Source organism: Pyrenophora tritici-repentis, chromosome 1 (assembly GCF_003171515.1).
Source record: "Pyrenophora tritici-repentis strain M4 chromosome 1, whole genome shotgun sequence".
Taxonomy (NCBI): Eukaryota; Fungi; Ascomycota; class Dothideomycetes; order Pleosporales; family Pleosporaceae; genus Pyrenophora; species Pyrenophora tritici-repentis.
The window spans coordinates 5087620-5105696 of NC_089390.1; the positions used below are offsets into that span (position 1 = coordinate 5087620).

The 18077-nt window shown below is 53.4% G+C and overlaps 3 protein-coding genes across 3 annotated transcripts; 2 read left to right on the forward strand and 1 right to left on the reverse strand.

Moving 5' to 3' along the window:
• Positions 1 to 280: 280 nt before the first annotated feature.
• On the forward strand, positions 281 to 6785 carry PtrM4_019970 (FhaB, Large exoprotein involved in heme utilization or adhesion; the record flags this gene model as incomplete). The annotated part of the gene is made up of 5 exons (XM_001931856.2): positions 281 to 383; positions 503 to 622; positions 796 to 4436; positions 4596 to 6605; positions 6672 to 6785. The coding sequence occupies 5 exons, from the start codon at positions 281 to 283 to the stop codon at positions 6783 to 6785; spliced, it is 5988 nt and encodes a 1995-aa protein (XP_001931891.2).
• A 734-nt stretch (positions 6786 to 7519) lies between these two features.
• On the reverse strand, positions 7520 to 12511 carry PtrM4_019980 (ATS1, Alpha-tubulin suppressor and related RCC1 domain-containing protein; the record flags this gene model as incomplete). The annotated part of the gene is made up of 2 exons (XM_066103382.1): positions 7520 to 9345; positions 9394 to 12511. The coding sequence occupies 2 exons, from the start codon at positions 12509 to 12511 to the stop codon at positions 7520 to 7522; spliced, it is 4944 nt and encodes a 1647-aa protein (XP_065965584.1).
• Positions 12512 to 14972: 2461 nt separating this feature from the next.
• Positions 14973 to 17860, forward strand: PtrM4_019990 (autophagy protein Atg13; the record flags this gene model as incomplete). The annotated part of the gene is made up of 3 exons (XM_001931859.1): positions 14973 to 15212; positions 15264 to 15359; positions 15428 to 17860. The coding sequence occupies 3 exons, from the start codon at positions 14973 to 14975 to the stop codon at positions 17858 to 17860; spliced, it is 2769 nt and encodes a 922-aa protein (XP_001931894.1).
• Positions 17861 to 18077: the final 217 nt, after the last annotated feature.

Consider the following 18077-nt stretch of genomic DNA (forward strand, 5'->3'; position numbering starts at 1 on the left):
GACGGCCCCCTTTACTACTTAATCAGCTCCGCTTCTGAGCTCCTTTTCACTAATTTCCATCCTTCCTTTCTCGCACGCCTGCAGTCGACCCCGCTGCGCGCTTGCCCATTTCCCGTTCCTTGGCGCGTTTTCCGCGAAGCTCGCTCACCCACGCCTGCCTTTACAAGAGCTCTCTCCAACCCCCAATTCCATCACACAACCCCACCACCCACGCGATCTCCCCGCGCATTGCTAGTCAACCACGAAGCAAAAAACGCGCAACCCGTCGGACTAATCCAACATGTCCTTCGGCGGTGGATTCGGCGGCTTCGGCGCCAACAACAACAACAACCAGTCCACGGGCTTTGGTGGATTTGGTTCAAGTAACAATAACAACACAACTGGTAAGTACAGGTCTTTGCTTGATGATTTTGAATTTCTTCGCGCGCGACTGCATCGATGCGCCTTGCGACATCGTCACGGCCTGTTCGACAAACCGTGTCTAACATGCGCTGCGCATCAGGCTTTGGCTCAAATGCGAACACCGGTACAAGCATATTCGGCGGCGCTGGCGCCGGTAATACGGGCAGCACCATGTTCGGCGGCGGCAACACCAACCCGAGCTCGCCTTTCGGAGGCGGAGGTACGTGGACAGCCTGCGCTCTGCTATCGCGTCGCTCTTGTGGGAAAATTGCCATGTACCGACAGTCCCTCATCTGCCCGTGCTTGCTTTGTCAATCGCGATGTTCAGTTCCACGCGAGAATCCATGTTTTGAAAATTCTACCAGGGACTAAAAGACTGACTATTCCTTCTAGGTGGCTTTGGTGCCAACACCAACACCAACACTGCCTTTGGCTCGAAACCTTTCGGTAGCTCAACGACCGGCGGCGGACTCTTCGGCGGTGGTGGTACTACCGGCAGCGCATTTGGAGGAGGAGGCTTCGGCGCGACCAACAACAACACGACGTCCGGATTTGGTGCCACCAACACAAACACTGGAGGAGGTATATTCGGCCAGGCCAAGCCAGCGGGAGGCTTCGGCACAACAGCCACAGCAACAACTGGTGGCGGTCTTTTCGGAGGCGGCAACACTGGCGGTGGATTTGGCGCCGCCAATACCAACGCCACTACAGGCGGATTCGGTGGCGGTGGCTTCGGTGCCGGTAGCAACCCTCCCGCGAATAACGGTACCGCCAGCACACCCTTCCAGCCATTCTCCGAGAAGGATGGTACTACCGGCAACGCGCAGTCGCAGTACCAAACCATCACATTCCAACAGCCGTATCAGACATACTCTCTCGAAGAATTGCGTGTAGCCGATTACAACCAAGGTCGCCGGTATGGCAACGGAAATGGTCAGGCTGGAGCATTTGGACAGAATACTGGATTTGGGGGCTTCGGTAGCAACACAAACACAACTGCTACTACAGGTTTTGGGGCTAACACCAACACCGGAGGTAGTCTTTTCGGCGGTGGCAATGCCAACACCAATACCAATACCACATCAGCGTTTGGGGGAGGAGGCTTCGGCGCGACCAACAACAACACCACTGGTGGCGGTCTCTTCGGTGGTCAAGCTAAGCCTGCGACTGGAGGACTTTTCGGTTCCACCAACAACACCACAACTGGCGGCACGACTGGCGGTCTCTTCGGAGGCGCCACCACTAACAATACGACTGGAGGATTCGGCACTGGTGGTGGGTTTGGTTCTTCGACAACCGGCGGCGGTGGCCTGTTCGGCCAGAAGCCTGCGACGTCCACGACCGGCGGTCTCTTTGGCGGTTCAAGCACCAACAACACTCCATCTGCACCATTCGGCGGCTCGACAAATACTGGAGGCGCTTTTGGTCAAACGAACACCGGCGGTGGTCTCTTTGGCCAGGCCAACAACCAAACCACCACTGGTGCATTTGGTGCCACAAACACTACCACAAGTACAGGCGGTGGACTATTTGGCGGTAGCACTGGCGGTGGCTTCGGACAAAACAACAACACTCCTGCTCAGAACACTACGACCGGTAGTCTCTTTGGCGGCGGTGGGTTTGGTCAGAACAACCAACAGCAGAACCAGCAGAAGCCCGGTGGTCTGTTTGGCGGCGCAAGCACTGGCACTACGGGCGGTGGTCTCTTTGGTCAAACCAACCAGACTCAGCCATCCACTGGTGGTCTGTTTGGTAGTTCTACTGCAAACAACAACACCAGTACTGGAGGCCTATTTGGCCAGAAACCTGCTACTGGCAGCACGTCTCTTTTCGGTGGTGGCAACACTGCCAATACCGGAACCTCTGGAGGCTTGTTCGGCAACGCCGGTGCTTCAAACAACCAACAAAACACAGGTGGTTCAGGCTTGTTCGGCGGCAACAGCAACAATAACCAACAGAGGCCAGGCGGCCTATTCGGCAGTACTACAGCCAACACAAACACAGGAGGCGGTCTCTTTGGTGGACAGCAGAACAACAACCAGTCGAACCTGGGCGGCTCCCTCTTCTCCAGCCAAAATCAGCAGCCACAGCAACAGCAAAACCAGAACAGCTTGTTTGGTGCTTCTGGAAGTTCTCTGCTCAACACCTCCATTGCTACTAATCCATATGGTAACGACGCTTTGTTCGCTGGACTTTCAACTCCCTCACAGAGCCCTGGCCCGATCGCAACTCCTCTGTCCAACAGCCAGAAGAACAAGAGCAAAGGCATACTTCCTCAGCACAAGCTGAACCCCTCTGCATCGACGCGTCTGATCACTCCACAAAGCAAGTTGGGCGGCTATGGGTTCAGCTATTCGGGCGCCTCGAGCCTGGCCGGTAGCACTGGTTTCAATGGAAGTCTCTTTACGAACGGTCATCTCTCCAGGTCACTAGGCAAGAGCGTGTCTACTAGTAACCTCCGTAATAACTTTACCCCGGACACTAGCATACTCTCCCCGGGCGCATTCACCACCACTGGTCGCAATTTCGGAAACGGCAATCTCAAGCGACTGAACATCAACCGAAACATCAACGGTGGCCGCACTCCGCTGTTCGATGAGCCTTCACAGAAGCGAGTCAGCTTTGCTCCTGGTGAGGATGTCAACGGCGAGATGAACGGAGAGACTGCCTTGGTCGTTCGAAGGGACGAGGGTGACGCCTCTCCAAGGGCTGCTGACAACCAGACAAACGGCGAGTCCCCTCGTCCAGCTATGCAGGAAGTCAACGGCTCAGAAATGGCTCGCGTTGATGACCCCGCGCTTACACCAAAGTCCGCGTCTTCTGTCAACATCCAGCCTGGTCAGGATCCTAAGCCCGGCGAGTACTGGTCTAGCCCATCTTTCGAGCAGCTGAAGAGAATGAGCAAGCAGGCGCTTAAGAGTGTACCTAACTTCGTTGTTGGCCGTCACAACATTGGTCAGATTAAGTTTAACCACGGCAAGCCTGTCGACTTGTCAGAAGTCGACCTTGACAAACTATTCGGCGACATTGTGCAGCTCAATGCACGCAATGCCACCGTCTACGGCGAGACCTGCACCTGCCTGCCAAAGCCACCGCTGGGCAGCGCCCTGAACCAGCCTTCCGAGATTGTTCTTGCCAATTCGTGGCCTCGCAACAGAGCTGGCAAGAAGGATGTTAAGCATCTTGAGCGCCTCAAACGAGTGGCGGGCACGACTTTCGTCAAGTACAACCAGTCCAATGGTGAATGGACGTTCACTGTTCCTCATTTTTCCTCGTATGGCCTGGATTATGATGACTACAGCGACGACGAAGAGGAATATTCGAGCGAGCTGAGTGACGTCCCTGATACTCCAGCAGATCAACACCGCTCTAGCGAAATGACTAGTACGCCCCAGCAGGAATCGTTCGTCAGTCCGCAGTCACAGTCTCAGTCTAGCCCTGATGACACTTTCGATTTCAAAAAGGGTATGCGATCGCGCTCCGGCGTCCCCGGTGGTTTTGGTGACGAAACCGTTTATGAAGACGACGAAGAGATGCGTGACACTCAGGGCGAGTCTTTTTTAGGGCATCGCTCCGTGGGTTCGCTTGATGGTGAGCAAGATGCTGACCAATCTGAAGAGAGCGAATTGGATTTGGTGCACGAGCAGAGCATGGCGGATTCTGTATCGGGGCCATTTCGAACCACGGAGCGAGCGACCGCTATGGATGATCCATTCACGGGCTCATTGATGCCAAAGTCTATTCTCAAACCTAGTCAATTTATCAGGCCAGGGGCGGGAACACCAACGAAAGCGCAACCCGTTTTTGATGATGACTGGGCGAACCAACTCCAACGCACCATCAGCCCGAAGAAGCATGATCGACAGGCCCTTCGCGAGAGTCAGGGCAATGTACTATGCGAACACGAAATCAACCCTACAAAGTTTTCTCAATCTTTTGTCGGTCGACCTATGACTACGGCCATGGATTTGATGGACTCTCTTTTCGGCGAGACGGAGAACCAACAGGTTCCCACGCGTGGACACGGCATCGAGGTTTGACTCCCCTTCCCCTTTGGCGTTTGTATATGATGGGGCGCGGTCTGTGGCAGGTTTCCTACGCGGTTCTCCATAGATTGACGCTTGGACCTTACGTCCGTCCTTGTATTTAGTCACAAATTGATACGGGACAAGATTGCTGAAACTTGTCTCTAGTTACCCTACTCCAAGCGACCCAAGACTGCATCCGACCTCGACCAACTCACTGATGCCGACAAAAACTTTCACAGTTGCAACAAACCGCGCTTTAGCGAATCCAACATCCTCATCTACGGCAACAAAGGACCTGCGCATCTCGAAGGTAGCGTCTTCGTTACAGCTCAGGAACCGCTCGTGGACGCTGCCAAGGATGTTCGATTTGTGAAGCTGCCTACGTTCGACAATTCCGTTCCAGAGACTTTGACGCTCCAGAATGAGCATACAAAGATGTCCAATATCGACGGGATACCTTCAGCAAAACTCTTGACTGATCCCGCTCCCTTGGAGTTCTCTGCCCTATCAAAGGCTGTTGCTCTCGATACCGTAGCAGGCGTCCACGAACAGCAAGCCTGGCAATTGCTCTCGCTTCTGTTTGACGATGCCGACAGAATTCCAGTTGGCGTCCAAGTGGACGAGATGCAGGTGTACCGGAAAGAGAAGCTGTCGGACTTTTGGAAAATGCTTGTCTGGGACGACGCGCAGAAACATGCTCAACAAGCCGCCACACCCGAGGAATCCGCTATCGCACACCTCAGTTGCAACAACGTCGCCGATGCCTGTCACTCTCTGTTGGATGGTCTCGATTTGCGACTCGCTACAATGGTTGCTCAAATCGGCGGCGATGATACGATGCGAGAGAGCATGCAAGTCCAGATTGACGAATGGCGTCGTCTAGATGTACTTGCTGAGATGGAAGATTCTCAACGTGCCTTGTACGAGCTCCTTGCTGGCAATTGCACACAATCAGAGGGTAAGATGGGAGCAGGCAAGGAAAACCACGCCTCTACCTTTAACATCTCAAGCCGCTTCGGTCTTGACTGGCGACGGGCTTTCGGACTGCGTCTGTGGTACGGTACGCTGGCGAACGAACCTATCGAGATGGCTGTTGCCCAATTCGCGGACGCCGTTAGAGATGGCAGGGAAAATGTCAAGCCAGTGCCATGGTTTATTCAGAACAACGTCGACATGGGCTGGAAGGATCCTGCAGCGGAACATCGAGAAGATCTCCTTTGGGGTATTCTCAAGCTCTATGCCTCGGTAAAGATGGACCTTCCTGCTAACGTCGAGAACGTCCTGGCTCCCGAGAACGTCTCCGGTAACCCTCTGAATGCCCGTCTCTCATTTCAGCTCTTCCAACTCTTCAAGTCACGCTTAGATGATGTGAGTGAGGCGGACGAGCGCAAGGTCCCAATGCCTACTTCTCGCAGTCACGATGATGGTGAGGAGAACTACCGCCGGTCACTGCAATCATGGAGCGCTCCAGGTGCTGAAGACGAGGTACAAGCTGCGGATCCGCTTGTTGAGTTGAGTGATAAGATCACACTCACCTATGCGGCTTCGCTACATACTCGGGAACACTGGACTACCGCCATTTGGGTCTATGCTCATCTGTCTTCCGCCCCAATGCGCGAGCATTACATTCGCTCGTTGGTCAACCAGTTCTCCAGTACATTCGCCCTGGAAGAGAATGACGCTACATACGTGTGTCTTACACGGGAGCTTCATATACCTTCGACGTGGCTCCATGCGGCTGCTGCCCAGCAAGCAAGATCAAAGGGCGATGCCCTACGCGAGGCAACCCATCTCATCAAAGCCGAGGAATTGGAGGAGGCGCACGATGTACTTTGCAGGAGAGTCGGCCCAGAAGCCATCATATCTCGCGATTACGATGCGCTACGTGAACTCATGGACGGTTTCGTGTCAGAGTCACCAAGTGAGCCAGTCCAAGGCTGGGCCCAAGGCGGCCAGATCTACTTCGACTACATCGAGCTCATCGACCTGACCGGCCAACGCTCAACATACCGTGTTGACGAGGAGCTAGACAACCGGGTCCAGGAAATCCTTGCAAAGCTACAGCACGCACTCGAAATCGCTGGCCGCGATCGATTGGGCTCTTGTGGCCTGGAAGAGCGTGTCGCGCTCATGGAGATTGCTGGTACCGTCGCCAACCTCATCACAAAGTCTCAGGTAAGCTATTCATCACCCGCATCTCCCCAGTTACCGTTGTATGAAGTCAAACTGACCTTTTCTCAGCGAACGAACCGCAATGCTATTCTCAAGCTTCCACTCACCGAAGATCTCTGGCTCAAGCACTCCATCGAGCTCAGTACGAGCTATTACCGCAACACCATGGTGGCCAGCCGATAGAATTAGGTGTTCACAAAGTCTGTGTCGATACGGTAACGTTGAAATTACGGGGCGGTGTTGTAGCTACAAGTAGTACGAGATTGCGTATGGGTATAAAGATGATTCTTCTTGCTTCCTCGCCTTCATTTTCTCTGGGGGGATTTGGAATTTCGTAGTTAGTTGGAAACAAAGAAGACTGGTCAAGGGTTTGAAGTGAAGTGAAGTGAATACGAACGCGATGTAACGTAGGGGGTCGGGGGGTTGTTTACTGATGGAAAAGCGAGTTTTTGATTTTGCTTATCTTTCGATTCTTACGTGTATAGTATGATTTTGTGATGGGAATAAGGGAAGATGAGGTGTTAATTGCATTGTTTTATTTATTGATTTATTGCCTGTTTTGGTTATGGGTTTGTGTGGTGGATGTAGATGTAGATGTAGATGTAATGTAGACGTGTGTATTTCGTGTGCGTGCCTATGAATGCTTGGTATTGATGAAGCTATACTTAAACCAATTATGTACGCTGGAGTTATCGATCACATGATTAGACGATAGCTATACCGAGCCTTTTCACTGCTTGCCTTGTTCTGCGCTATCGGTGTCTCTTGAGCAAAATCATGGTATGCGAGCGTACTAGAGTTGGGAATATATTCACAGATCTAATGCTACTCTAAATCTCATAGCGTGGGTATACAAGATGTTCAAAATGTTGTATATACAAAGAACCATTCGTCCCCCCCCCCCCCCCCCACCAAATCTACGAGGCCGAAGCTTGTCCTTGTGGTACAGACGTAGCAGTACCATCCCGTGGTGTACCCTGTGCACGTCCGCCTCTTGCACCACCAGGCCGACCACCGCGTCCGATTCTACCCCGGCCGCCTCGACTTGCGTTCTCTTGTCCTGGTGCCCGGCCGCCACCATCATGTTTGGATCCTGATTTTGGTCCGTCGTTTTTGGTAGATGTGGCAGATGAACCAGCACTTCCATCGGTCTTTCCCTTGCTACGATCAGCGTCTTCAACACCATCTTTCTTCTCTTGGCACTTTGCTTTCCCACCCCTACCACTGCGACCCTTCTGACCTCTACCACGAGCAGCAGCTTTGGCAGCTCGGTCTAACAGTCTCTTCGTTTGCGCTTCTTCTTCGATTACCCGTCGGCTTTCCTGATCCCACCATTGCTGGAATTCCTGCTCTTGTTGGATTTCTTGCAGACTACGCTTGGCTGCAGCGTCGCGTATGGACGTCTTCTCCGCTTCTTGGAGTGATAGAATCTCCATCATACTGAGGTGCTGGCTGGGCGAGGTAGGTGAATGTTGTGGCAAGGGGATGTGGCGGACAGATCGAGGTGTTGGGATCGGATCAGTCGACACTGACATTCCCCGCTCCGAAGCGATGGGACGTGTCTTTGAAGGCGAAGAGGTTCCTGTTGCAACTTGACCCTTCGATGCACTACGTTTGTCCTTCTGCTTGGAAGATCCGCCCTTGTTCGCAACGGTTTGGCGCATAGTAAGATGGGGTGTGTTAGACGGCTGCGAAGGCTGCGGTGTTGGCGTAGGAGATGGCTGTGCTGTTGGAGACATAGCAGTGCTGTTGCTTGGCTTTCGATGAGCTGTTGCCTGCCATGGAGATACAGCTGGGGGAACTGGTTGCGGTTTCTCGATTGGCGTACCAAATTGCTGGGCTTGTTGAAGTCGCTTACGCTCCTTTTGGGACAACTTGGCGTGTGCAGCCTTTGCAATACGCTCGCTCTCCCCTCGTGATAGGCCGATGGTTAGATTTGATGGCGTTGCTGAAGAGTCTTGGGCCATGATGTCTTTGAGGTCAAGTTTAGGTGCCGCAAGGGGGGTACTGCCCCAAGGTTGACCGGGTGGCCTCTCCTCCTTGACAGATGATTGAGGAACAGGACTCCTAGACTTTAGTGATAAGTCCGCAACTCTACCAAAAGCGTGAGAAGGTTGATCAGGCTTTTGAACCGAGCCCCATGGTGCCTCGAGAGATCCCACTGGTGTCTCCACCAATCTTTCGTCTCCGCTTTGCTCTGTAAATTGAGGAGGTTTGATCTTCCTAGGTGCAGCATCATCGTCTTCATCTCCATCGGACATGTCAAACATGAGATCTGGAACTGAGCCTTTGCTCTTCAGCGCTGGAGTTAAAGCTGGACTCTTAGCATCTTTGGATGCTCGCCTTCGGTTGCGCTGGCGGAGAGGTGAAGCTGCAACTTCTTCTAAGCTCTGTGCTCGGAAAGACGTCGAAATACTGTCGCCATCGGCGTACTTGTTCGAAAGTACTATGGCATCAACTTTAGCGCGCTTGCCTCGCTCGATCCTCTCAGCAAGCTCTGGGTACCGATCGAAGAGAAGAGTCTCAGCTCGGCCACTCCTAGCAAAAGGGAGATAAGCGAGTTGATTCTCATGGGCAACCTGATTGAGCTCCAGCAACAGATCTTCGTCTAGCTCGTCCAATGAACCATTCTGCATTACTGCCTCCAAGCTTAGGCAAACGTACTCCAGAGCCGCATCCTTGAACTCTGCGACAGAGCTTGGTGCCACTGCTGTTAGGAGAGAGCAAACATTTCGAGCGTTCACTGCGGTAAGGTCAGTATTTGCATCAGAGTAACCGAAACCATACATACCATAGCGTCCTATCAGCCTTTGGCAGATCTGCGTCAAACGATCCAGCATCAGTTCGTTAGCGACAGACATAATGTCCATGACATGGTCAAGCAGTTCATCAAGTGCCAGTAAATCGTTCAAATCCTCGCTTGTAACGTCCTCGAAGATCTCTTCCCCAGCATCAGTATAGATGTGACGAACGACGAGCTCGAAAAGACGCTTCTCCACGTGGCTGAGGTCAATACGAACGATTGGAGACTCCTCGGTCCGCCTTCCTTCGAGCCACTGACCAGCAGCACGGCCTCTGAACATGCCTTCGAAGAAAGGACAGCGCTGACAGATGACATCAGAATGCAAAAGCATCTCGCCATCAGCAAGGTCAACAATGACATCCCCACTTTCAAAGAAAGAAGGATCCTTGATAGCGAGCTCCATGTCAATGTGCAAAGACTTGCGCGGTTTGACCATCTGGCGCACGGCAGGCTCGAGCTGTCGCAGTTCAAGACGAGAAGCGACCTTCATCAATTCTGTCCGTACTGAGCGGTATCTATGGGCCATAGTAGGGTAATGTCGAGTGACGTTCCAGAAGTCAACAACGGAGTCGGTATAAGCGTAGAGAACCAAGTTGAATATGGTGAGGAAATCAAGTCCTTGGAAGAGGACCAAGAGTCGCCCGCCTTCTGCTTTGACCGTCAACAAATCAGAAATGACATGTTCGGTACCTTTGACCCGATGATCGAGCAGAGCATCTCGCAATATACGGCTGCGTCCAGCCAAAACAAATTCGTGGACAGGGATGCGGACGTCAGAAAGTGTGGACCCGATTTCCATGTTGTAGGTGCGGTCCGGTGATGACGAAGAACGGTGCAGGATGCCTATTATTTCTGCTTCTAGGTCTTTAGATTTCAAGACGCGTTTGCGCAGGCCCTGTGCTTCCGTGGCTCGAGCCCAGAACCTGGGCTCAGGCTCCTCATCATCCGATGTCTCCTCGTATTCAGTCAATTCATGGAAAGAGAGCAACGGAGCCAGATCCTCCCAAAGGCCAGCCTCGTCCACGCCTATTTGTGTCCTAGTGACATTGCAGTCCTTTCGGATCGCAGCGTATGCTCCGAAGGCGGAAGCACGGACAGCAATAACTCGAGTGAGACCGGAAACACGCTGAAATTTGTAGTCTTTCGGCTTGTTACCAACGGCAGCAGTGACGTTGGCGTTCTTGATAGTTGCTCTTTTAGTACGCCTCCAAACACTACCGACTTCTGTGGTCAAAATGATAGATCCATCCTGGTCAACATCAACGTCTCTTGCTGCCATGTGACTTTTCTTGGAAGACCAAATGCGAAAAGGTGCAGAAAGAGCTCCACGTATTTGCTTTGGGTTGGTTGTCGATGTACTGGAGTCCTGCGGGCCCTCTGAGCGTCGACTGACGGCGACAGTGAAGACTTCACCTGAAGTGGATAGCGCACAGATGGTATCGCCACCGGATGTGATTTTGCTGATTTTGTTTGGGGCGGTATCATACTTTGTTGTCAACCAACTTTCCTTGAGGAAGTTGCTTGTGAAGCCGTCCAATGGAAAGCTTAATTTTGCATAGCCGTAGTTTGCGAAAACCCAGACTTCGCGATTTTCCAAGAGACACACTGTGGCACCATCAATGGCGGAGACTGAGTGAATGGAGCTCGAGAAGAGGGCGGCAGCAATCTTGCGAGGCACGACTTGCATCTCCAGTGATCGAGCATCTGAATCGACGATGCCGAGTTGGCCTTCGTTTTTGCCAAAAGTATACAAAGAGGTTGCGGTGTGCACGACAGAATGTATTCGCGACGCAGCAATACCGGTGACGATATCACGCTTTAGCGGTCCAAAGATCTGTCGAGGAATCGTAGAGATGGGATCGTCATCCTTCATAGTGGGCTTTGGAAGTGTGTAGCCTAGCTGTCCGTACGCATTGTTACCCCAAGAGAAGATCTCTCCTTCCTCAGTGATGGCCAGAGTGTGATTCTGGCCCAAGGCGACTCCAGCAACCTTCTTCTGTCCTAGTCCACCGCTTTCTATGCAAGTGAACTGGTATCGTGTTGTCTCGTTACCCGTACCCAAGCGCCCACCGGGGCCATGGCCACACATGTATAGATTGGAAATGGGATCGGTGGTCAGGATGGCGGTGTGCAGCTTCGACATTCGAACGTCTTGGATAACGATTGGAGTGTTACGGATGTGCGTTGGGAGGTCTACTGTACTGCGCGCTTGTTGAGGACCAACATCCTGTATCGGCATACCTATAGCTGCCAGGTATTGATTATGTTGGTCGCGATGTTCTTTATAAAAGCGCTGAAGTAGATGATCTGGTCTGCGCAGAGTAATGCGTTCGGGAAACTGGCGATCGTCTTCGTCTCCAAAGCCGAGCGTAACATTCTTATTACTGCCAAAAGTGTATACCTCGTCACCCTCGAGAAGCACAGGCGGTGCAATTAGCCTCTTGCGCGTCTCGTCGTCGACATCGCCACTGTCTCCATGAGCCATCTCATCGTCTGAGTCCGAGTCTATGACAGGCGCCTCTTCCGGTCTCAGAGTTCGATCCTTGATGGTCATTGAGAATAAATCCAGGGGACCATAGCCTTCCTTGTCCTTGATCTTGACAAGCCCACGCGCATGCTGGTTGAATCCGCTAGCCCCTTGACCCAAAATATCCTGAGCATCGCGGTTTAGGATAAGACGTGCGATTGCGATGTTGCCAAAGTAGAAGGCCCGATGGAGCGCAGTCCAGCCGTTCTCCGCATCTTGAATATACACATCAGTCCATGGGTGGTCTAAAAGTGCTTGGGCAAAGTCGACAGCGCTGTCAGCTGTTGATGAGGCGGCATGATGTAATATTGTCATGCCCGCTGCGTCTCGACTGTTGATGTCAAACCTGGTCAGATTCGCAGCTGCACCCATTCCCATCTTGCGACTCTTGATACTCGTTATCGGCGAAGCATTGTAGCTGCCCGGACTACCGTTCACGGCGCCACCGGACACACCTCCCTGCCAGCCAGCGAAGCCTTTCTGTGCGGGCGCCCGGTGCGATTGCGTGGGGGTTGCGAGTACATGCCGAAAGTTGTCGACATCATCTTCGAGGTAGTATTTCCACAGATAGCCGCTCATGTGCCGTGTAGAGGGGGAATAATCCGAAGCTTTTACTAGTAGCACCTGGCCTCAACCTCAACGGGTCAAAGCGTGTTTAAAGGTGCTTGCTGTAAAGCTGAGGATGACTCCGAGGGGGGGATACCGAACGCGGGTCGGCGGTTTGTACGACAGATATGCGTGCTGGTAGGTATCAGGGGCGGATTACGTGGGAGTGGTGTATACGTGGAAGGAGCGCGGGGAAGATGTGGGAAGGTGGCGACCTGTCAGACGGCGATTGTTCGTGTCTAGGGGGAGTCGGCAATGTGCACGAGGTGGCGATGGATAAGGAAGAGGTATGCGACAAACTTCTGGGGCGCTATGGGGGTTTGCAGGGTGGAAGGCGTGGGTGGCGGGGTGGGAATTGGTTGTGGGCGTGGTACTAGGTAACGGGCGTGTCTATGACGAAACTACCGAGGCGATAGGGAGCTGGTCGCTGAGTCAATGTATCGCGGGAGTTAGGATGAGTCAGAGTTGGCCTGAGTACTTGAAAGATTACGACAGGCGCGACTGAAGGGTTAGTTATATGTGGTAGTCGCGACGATACTCCGGAGATGCCTGCGGGCGCGTTGTGGCATATCCCATAGCAAGGCCACGGCGTTTCCGCCAATCGCATCCACCCTCGCCGTCACAAGCCGTACTCGGAGGTTGAGAATGCTTCCAACATCAGCCATGCAGAGAGACTACCGTTGGATGGCAATGAGACATCTCATCTTCACTGTCATGAGCGGGTCCGACATGGCGTACTGGCGTGGACGTGGGGAAGGGTGTGGGGAGTATGCCCAGGAAGCAGTGCAGCAGCCAGGTGTTTGCGCGCCATGGCGACGGACGTGTCTAGCTATATACAAAACCGTAGCTTCCCACATTGACTGGCGGTGACGGTGAACATGTTTGCTAAGGCTTCGGCCCTTCAGGGCAACAGCTAAAAGCAAGGCCAACCTTCCGTCACCGGTGGACATGAACTGCTGCAGGGCCCTGTACAAGGCCTGGACTAGCCACGACCTGATTAGCTATTTGCGTTTGTCTCTACCTGGGTCTAGAAAGAGTAGAGACGACAGGGCTTCGTTCCATGCGTAGCGCGACCAAAACATACGTGGAGATGCAAAGGGGTGGAAGTGCCAAGGCCGTCGGTATCGATAAAGCATGCACTGGGATATTCAAGTACCACTATCTTGACGGCTGCAGAAGAGGCCATGCACCAGCAGAGCACTAATACATGGCGGGAGAAATCTAATGTGCCGGCCCAAGCTTGTTTTAGCAATGTGACTTGTCAGGTCCTGTCTGGCCATGTCAGTTCGTCTCGTCATGTCGTACCACGACGCTGTCTGTCGCAGCGCTTCGCTGGCCGGCACAACAGCACAACAGCGCGACAGCGGGGTCTCACCGGCAACGGCTGTAGCACAGACGATAAAGCACATCTTGTATGACCGGTCAGCTCGCCATGAGGCTGTAGACGGTAGCAGCTGGCAAAGGTGAGGCGTCGAACGGTGGTGCATAGCCGGGAAGTCGGGCCCCTGCGGAGATTGATGAATGGTGGTTCGCGGGAGCACGACAGCGGCGGGAGTAGTGAGGCACATCCCCAGGCGACGAGTTCGTCACATCGCGATGGCAATGCGCCATAGTGTGCAAAGGTGTGCGAATGCGTGATTCGCGTTAGCGGCTTGCTAAATTCGTCATGGACCATGTGCAGGGCGCGGAAGCTTCCATCCCCCAAGCCCCAAGTCTGCAAGTCTGCATGAGTCGACCAGGACACGCACAGGCACGTCCACCGTCCATCCAGCTTCCCCAGACTGTGGCCAAGTAAGATTGATTCCCACACACCCGCACCCGCACGAGATTACGACTCTCGCTAGCTTCCTGCAGCTTCCGATAGCTTTATCGTGCTCGCCGGCCTACTGCGAACTCACTTACGTCGTTTATCTCGTGCCATGCCCTTGTCTGGAGCTTAGCTATCTCGCTCGTCATTCGAACATCGCCGCGTGACTGAGTCCGAGTGCATGCGTCCCAACACTCTCTGACTGTTCCAACGCCATCCGCCTGCCCTTCACCTTTCCAGGCCAAACTACCTGTCCAGCTAGAGTAAAGCCCGTCCTGTCCACTGTTAGCTCTGGGGTACTCAGCCCAAGGCGGCCACACCAGGCAATCACACACACCTCACGCCCACATCAACCTCGCCTTACAACCCTGTATACACCCTGCAACATCATGGCTGCTGCCTGAGCCCACCAAACGTGCCTAAGCATTCCCCCGCGTGGACTTGTCTTCTGAGAGACGTATCTGACGACCAAATACCCGAAACCTGACTCTGGCTGCACTCGTGATGGCTACGCGCATTCACCCTCGCCTGTTTCCGCCGCAACGATAACCGTCCCACTTTCACTGCCCGAGTCCCGCCTTGCTTGTCGCCTGCTCTGCGCACCTGTACCTGCAGGAGGCCGCCGCCATGCATCCATACTCGCGCCCCTCGCCGCGCACAGCCTCGCCCGCCAGCAATCTTCAGACGAATCCCACTCGCACAAACAACCAGCGGCATAGCAGCCAGGACATGACTGCTTACTCGACCACACCTCCATACAGCGACCGAGGTGCTGAGGAATCTGAAGGCGAGATGATGTCGCGAGGAGGAGATCAGACCTCTGGCTCGGACCAGAAGCACTACCACAAAGTCAACCAAGTCATACAGGTACGTACCCGGTGTCGTAGACCAGAGCCGCATCCATGCTGACATCTTTAGAACTTCTTCACCAAATCAGCCCTCGCTGTCGTTTCGTCGCGAGTAACGCTGCCGCCAGCATTTGGCAGAGACGGCCAGCCGAAGCAGAACAAATGGGTATGTACAGTCTCGTCAACTACTAGCCGCCACACACACACACACACACACATGCTCACATTATCTAGTTCAACGTCGTCCTCCCCGACAGCGATGCCCTCCAACGCCAACTCACCGACTGGAAGATTATGGATGCCATGTCTGGCCAGCATCCGTCCCTGTGCATCGAAATCTACCTAGACGTACAAGGCTTGGGCAACAACCAGTCACTTGCCATACGGGATGATGATGGAAAGAGATGGGATGTTGCTGCAGCGCTCAACGCAGCAGAAGCCGCCTCGCGGTCCTCGGGCCGCTCGAGCAAAACCACACAAGTCGTGCTGGAGCGCTGGAGAGTACATGTCGGAGACAAGAACTTAGTGCAACCATCGGAGCTCAACGACCCGCTTCCCAATGTGTACAAGAAGGCTGTGGTCACCTTCCGCTCCCTCTTCGCATACCTACGCTTTATGCCTGCTTTCAAATATAACAAGGTTCTTGCCAAACAACCCGCGAATGCACCTTCGCTCAAGCTGAACTACCGCATCATCAACGGCGATTTCAAGAGTCCCCATGTCGACACCCTAGGCCTGGCTCTCTACCCCAGTCAAGAAATGGAAGACATCACCGAGATCCACACCATCGAGCCTACAAACTCGCCTGTGGGCCCTCTTTGTGTGACAGTTGAGTACCGCACTAACTGCGAATTCACTGTAGAGAACTCCGAGTCACTCCTAAGTTCTCAGTTCATGGGCTTGGACGACACCTACTTTGAACAAAAGGTCCGCCCGATACCTGGTTCGCTTCCCGTCGACAGGCTGAACGCGCAAGAGAGCCCAGATGTCGGCCAGGCATATGGCAGTCTTTCCACCTTCCATCAAGTTGGCCCGCCGACAGGAACGAGTCCGATTTCAGCTCTCCGGGCAGCACGAGACATGCCTTCGTCCTCACCGATGGACTCACCCCCACAGAAGCTCCCGCCTAATCATCGCATCGCCACAGGGTCAAAGTCATCCTTGCGGTCTACAGAAACACTACTGCATCAACGCCGAACTTCAGTCTCGTTCCAGCCATTCAAAGCTGGATCACTTTCATCCTCGCCTGCGCCTGGAAGCGGGATGCCTGGTTCTCCGAGCAGCTCATTAGGAAGGCCAGGTAGCTCACTGGGCCGGACCTCAACCCCTAGCGCACTTAATCAACCTCGAAACCGTACTTCACTTACCGCCCTTCCTCAAACTGCCCTACGTGCTCCTTCCCTACCAAACGAGGGCATAGTTACCTCTTCTGCATCAAGCTCGCCAAAACCTGCACCGATTAGCCGCTACAGTAGTAGCTTTGGTCACAGGAGGGCCAAGTTCTCTTCCGGAGGTGGCAGCAAAACAGAGGATGACAATCTCAGCAGTGGAAAAGCAAGCTTGTCATCATCATTGCAGCGCGGTTCTGACACCATGAACGAGGGAACTGGCGGCAGTTCAGGCGAGGTCAGGACGGATGATGAAAACATCTCCGACTTTTTGAAGCTTCTTGAATCCAAAAAGGACTTGAAGAGTTTTAGTCGGAGCGACAATGCCGCCAAGACAGCTACCATGCACAAGACAACGGCTCAGTTGTCCAAGTACCAGCGTATGAGGGAGTCTCACACCGGGCTTGCCGAATCTGTCTCATCCTCAACCATGCTCCATCGTTCATCGTCTACTTCAAGTCGTCGCTTGTCCAGCGTTCCCGCTATGATTGCCGGAACCTCTGTATCGACAGCCTCTTCACCTGGCAAACCAATTTCCCCACATACTCCTCATACTCCAGCAATCCCGTCTCGACTGAGCGCCAACAGCATCATTGAATATGATGCGCCAATAAGGAGCCGAAGCCGACCTGATGGAAGGATACGTGAGCATGGTCCAATCAACGTTGAAGAACAGAGCGAGAGTGAAGATCAAAATGCGAATGCCATCGCCATTCCCACGTCGCCACGACCATGGCATTATACTCGTCGATCTAGCTCTGTCGCTCAGCAAAACCGCACCCTACCAGATGACGAGCCAGACTTATTTGGCGTCCGATCCGCCAGTCTTCCATCAGAGGAAGTTGACCGAACCAACGAGCTGCAACGTCTAGCTAGTGCGGGCCTTACTTCAAGCGGACTGTTCGCTCAAACGGAACTGGTAGCTAGCGACAACCGCGACAACCAAAATCCCGATAATGACTCCCACGATGATCTTCCCCGACCTTCATCTACGTCGAACCTTCACGTAAAGCGAGGCGCGCCAGCCGGCCCTCGTGGTCGGGGAGGTTTCTTCTCTCACAGCTCTTCTACCAGTCTAAGCACGGGTGGCACCAGCTCAACCGAACGTCAAAGCCGATACAACTTCAGTAGTCGAGCCGTAACCAACCTCGACGACGACGAACCTCTACTTTTCCAGATGAGCGAGATTGGTGCAGGTGGATCCCGTCGCAGTCTCGAGGAAGCAAGAGGTGGATCCAGCACCGGAAGTGGTGGAAAACGAGCGTCCTACTTCCGCTAAACTCCGTCTCCATTGAGGGCATCGAACTTTTGTGTTCTCCATCTTTCTTGCTCCATATTTGCTTTCTTTCTCTTCGTTACCGCCGTTTCTTGGCCACGGAGTCATGAACACTTTCTACCTTTTACCTTTTCTTCTCTTTTTCCCAAAGCGTCTGCATACTTCGCTACCTTGTGTTAATTTCACGTTTATCAGATTGCAGTAGTTCAACCGCGGCGGA